The sequence below is a fragment of the Bos indicus genome, chromosome 15 (genome assembly GCF_029378745.1).
Source record: "Bos indicus isolate NIAB-ARS_2022 breed Sahiwal x Tharparkar chromosome 15, NIAB-ARS_B.indTharparkar_mat_pri_1.0, whole genome shotgun sequence".
NCBI lineage: Eukaryota > Metazoa > Chordata > Mammalia > Artiodactyla > Bovidae > Bos > Bos indicus.
In genome coordinates, this window is record NC_091774.1 from 74,548,755 (window position 1) to 74,553,332 (window position 4,578).

General features: G+C 61.3%; 1 protein-coding gene across 1 annotated transcript; it reads left to right on the forward strand.

Moving 5' to 3' along the window:
* Window positions 1-1,091: 1,091 nt before the first annotated feature.
* Window positions 1,092-2,393, forward strand: C15H11orf96 (chromosome 15 C11orf96 homolog). The gene has a single exon (XM_019975660.2). The coding sequence runs from the start codon at window positions 1,347-1,349 to the stop codon at window positions 1,716-1,718; it is 372 nt and encodes a 123-aa protein (XP_019831219.1). The 5' UTR covers window positions 1,092-1,346; the 3' UTR covers window positions 1,719-2,393.
* The last annotated feature ends 2,185 nt before the right edge of the window (window positions 2,394-4,578 follow it).

A 4,578-nucleotide genomic window follows, 5' to 3' on the forward strand; every position in this document is an offset into this window, starting at 1 on the left:
GCCACGTGTCAAAAACAATGCTCAGGGTTTTTTTCTTGGGAGCCTGGGAACCCCAGGCAGGGGGCCTACTTTTAGAAGCCCTGGGGGCATTGGTGGGCACCAACCCTTAGCAGGGGACAATCAGAGCCTGGAGTCTGGACTGGAGACGGCTCGGTCCATCAGTCTCTAGTGGACTACTGATCCTCTCTGTGCCTCCACTTTCTCACATGTAAAACTGCGAGAATACCAGCTACCTCACAGGGCTGTTAGGGAGATTAAGTGGGATAATATATGTAAAACACAGCTCCCTGCCCGGCTTGGAGTAAAGCTCTCCAGATGGTTAGTTATCATTATTGTTGTTGTCAGTGCCATATCTAAGTGTCATTCTTCTGAGCATGAATGGGGGTGCGCGAGGGACTTGGAGGGTGCAGGTAGTTGAAGACACAGACATAAAGACAATTAGGGGAGAGAAGTGGACTGGAGTCATCAGCTGTGTTTGTATTCATGAGTGCCTCTGTGCGTGTGTTTGTGTGCGCGCGTGGGGAGGAGAGGCGGCATGGATCCAAAGGAGAAATCCGGTCTTTCCTCGGAACTCGGTTTTGGGGAGCCCGAGGGGCCTGGCTTTCCCTGCGGCAAGGAAGACTGGGAAGCTGCCTCCGCCCCGCGCACGCTCAGCCCAGAACCCGAGGCCAAACAACCGAGCGTCTCGATTGTGTGCTTCTGGGATTAGGCGGCTGGATGGGGCAGGGGTGGGGGGGCTGACTTGCGCCCCCGCGGCCAGCACGCTTGGTCCAGACTTGGGGAATCCCAGGGCGGGCAGGACCGCCTCGCTCCCCGACCGCCCCGCGCCCGGGCCCCGCCGCCCGCTCCGCAGCCTCGGATGCTCCCGAACGCCCGCGGGCGGGGCCTGCCTTCCGGAGCTGGGTTGACGGGCGGCGCGGGGCGGGGAAAGGGCCGCTACTTTCCCAGAGTGGCGGGGCGACGTCAGGCGGAAGGGCGCGGGGCGCGCACGCTTTAAATGGCATTCGCTGTCATCCGAGCTCGCAGCCGTGTGGGCAGGAGCCGGCTATATAAGCGGCGGGCCGGGCCGACGCCGGGCAGACGGCGACAGCGGCGGCGGCGAGCGCCTCGGAGCAGCGCACCCCCCACCCCACCCAGCCCCGGAGGCCCGCGCCCCCCGACGGGCCCGCCCGCCCTCCAGAGGAGCGCCGACCCGGGCCCGTGAGGGCCGCCACCACCCCGCAGCAGATTTGGATCCTCCGCGCGGCGAGCCCCAGGCTGCTGCCTCCCGGGGGGCCCCGGCGCAGCGGCCGCCCCCGGAGAGCCCCGCCGCCCCGCCGGCCGACCCCGAAAACGCCGGCCGCGCCATGGCGGCCGCCAAGCCCGGCGAGCTGATGGGCATCTGCTCCAGCTACCAGGCGGTGATGCCGCACTTCGTGTGCCTGGCCGACGAGTTCCCGCAGCCCATGCGGCCCGCCAAGCTGTCCAAGGGCAAGGGCCGGCTGCGGCGGCCGCGCCAGTCCCGTTTCAAGACGCAGCCGGTGACCTTCGACGAGATCCAGGAGGTGGAGGAGGAGGGGGCGTCCCCTATGGAGGAGGAGAAGGCCAAGAAGTCGTTCCTGCAGAGCCTGGAGTGCCTGCGCCGCAGCACGCAGAGTCTGTCGCTGCAGAGGGAGCCGCTCAGCGGCTGCAAACTGAGGAACAGCCTGGACTCCAGCGACTCCGACTCGGCCCTGTGACCGGCGCCGCCCGCAGCCGGGACTCGCGCGCCCGGGCGGCGCGTCGCGACGGACCAGCGTGCGAACCCCGAGGGGGCCCCGCGCCCTGCACTCGGGGTCCCCTATCCGCTGAGCACCCTGGTTGGGGGACCGCCTGGACCCTCACCCGACAGCAAACTGGTCCGGGCGCCCCGAGCTGAGCTGGCCCCGGGCGGGAGCGCGCGCCGGGAAGCCGGGGCGCCGGGGAAGGGGGTGCCGCCTTTCTTTGCCCTTGTAAATGTTTATTTTTTAACTCTTCCCAGTACGAACTCTGCTGTGAGTGTGTGCGGGGAGGCGCACCCGCACTGAGTCGCCGCGGGTCCCTGGGGCTTCGCGGAGAGTCGCTCCACGCCCTTGTCCGATGGTCTGAAACTCCGATTTTTGCACACCGCTCCACCGTGCCCACCCCTCCCGGCCACCCCCCGCGCGCACACCCGTTCACACTCACGCCGACCCACTCTCGCTGAACACTTTTATAATTGTTAGGCGCGGCCGATGGGACTTGGGGCGCAGCGCAGCTGGCGCTGTGGCCGGAGGATTGATATTTATTTTTGCATTGCGATGGCTGACGGCGTTTATTTAACGATCTTTTTACCTAGATATGTCTGTGAGGCTCCCGAACGGAGACAAATAAAGTCAATATATTTGCACAGTGCATTTCTCAAGGCTCTTGACTTCTTGGACTCCTTTAGTGCCCAGGTTCCCAAAACTAGGGGAGACGTGGGGAGGATTAATTCGCTGGAATGGGGGGGCGGACAGGAATCCCCGGCTGGAAGTAACTCCATCAGCTTCGGTCACCGGTACGAAGTCGCAGCCCCAGTGCGCGGGTCCATGACCTACCTCCCCAGGGGACCCGCCGGCCCGAGCTCTCCTGCCTCCCAGGACTGTTCTCCGTCACCAGTGTCCAGGACGGGGTGGAGCCGCTAGGGAGCTGAAGGTTGGCGCTGTGAGGACGCAGAGCCCCTGCCTGGGGCGGACTGACCTCTCAGGGAGACTGGGGTCAGGGTCACCGCCCCGTACCCACCACGGAAGACCCCACTCACCCCGCGCCCTTTCCAGGCAGTGGGTGGAGAGATGCCCCAGCCAGCAATGAGAGACCCTGGCGGGGGTCTCTGGGTGGTGGGATCCGAGGGCCGGCTGGGAGCCGGCCAGAGTGTGTGTGTGCGCGCGCGCACTCCAAGTCGCCTACGTCCGAGGGCCCCCGGCGCCCCTGCGCTGGGGCAGCAAACAGCGGCTGCTTTTGGTTTGGTCCTTTTCCCCAGCTTTTCCCTTTGCCCTCGTCAAGGTTCAGCAAGGAATCTGTCTTTTGTCAGAGCCTTGAAGGGCGCTTGGGTACCACGGAGTCTCTCCCCGCACCCCAACCCCGCCTTTGTTTACAGATGAGAAAACAAACCCGGCAGACAGGGAAAAGTCACATGAAGAGCAGGCGCTGCGCAGCCAGCTCTGACTCGGCGTCCAGTGCTCCTTCCGTCCCACGACTCTGTCTTTCCAGTGCTTTCCAGCAGCGGCCGGCGTCCCTGGCAGTAGGTGGTAAGGAAAGCACTTCTCCACACTTGGGACTCCCACCCAGCCCATCCCTCTGGGGTCACGCCAGCCTTGAGCCACCAGGACCAGGCTTTCCTCTGCGTAGTTATTAGGAACACGGAGAGGGTGGATGCCCTGACGACTCGGGTCTCTCCAGGTCGCCGTGTGTCTGTGCTCGGGTGTCCCCTGGTGGTAGGGGACACTGGTGCTTAGCTCAGCCCAGCCCTGCAGGGCACCTGCACTGCCTTTTACTCCTCACACCTCACCTGTCGTGGCCCTGGGCTCTGCAGAAAACCAGAAGGCAGAGCAAACAAAACAAAGAAACAAAAAGGGATCACACAGGGTCTGAAAGGGAAGCCTGGCGTGCTGCAGTCCATGGAGTGGCAGAGTCCGACATGACTGAGCATACAACAGGGGTCTAATAGAATGTCCTCTCCTCTGGCTCACAGGCGGGGCCAGGCTCAGGGCCTTGGGGATAGGAGTCTTCGGTGCTATCCTCGCCCTTACCCCCGGAATTCACTGGCCTCTGTGGGCCCCATCAACAGCCAGTTCCATTGCTGGGATGCATCAACAGGGCACTTGGCGTGGTGAGGCAGCCATGGGTCCATGTTTTGATTCCAGTCTCTGCAGCCGCCCTGGTTAGGCTGGTTTGAGCTCCTTGGGTGGGAGGAGGGTGGCTGAAGCTCAGAAACCCCTCCTAGAACCTCCTCCCATTCTGTTCCCTCATCCTGTTCCACCCCCACCCCCATCTTATCTTACATTTTTAGCAGTAGTTCCTGTTTCTGCTCTTCAAGAGCCAGGCGCCCCCAACCTTCCTATGGGTTCATCCTTAATGCCTGAGATCCCGATTAGGTGTCTCCCTCTGGGCACCATGCTCCTGCCAGTACCCTTTTCCCTGCTGAAGAACCTCCTTCTCCACCACCTTCAGCCCATACCCCAGCTGAAGGCCTACTTATAGGGTCTCCTTGAGTCACCCTAGCCAGGACCTGGGAATGTTGGGGGGACCACATGTCATTATTCCAGTTCTTGCTCAGCCTCTGGCAGGACCCAACACCCAGTAGTCACTTCTGAAAAGTTTGTTGGGTTAAAATGAGTAAGGGGACAGGGAGGAAGATTGATGTTCATCTTGCCTACTTCCTGGTTCACTTTAAAATTATTCTAATGTTTCATTACCCAAGAACTATTTGTTCCTTATAATAAAAACAAGTAACTCATATTCCTACCACCCCGAGATAAATATGTCAACATTTTGGAGGTTATGCCTATGTTATTGTGTGTTTGTGTGTATATATATATATGTATACATATATACATGTTT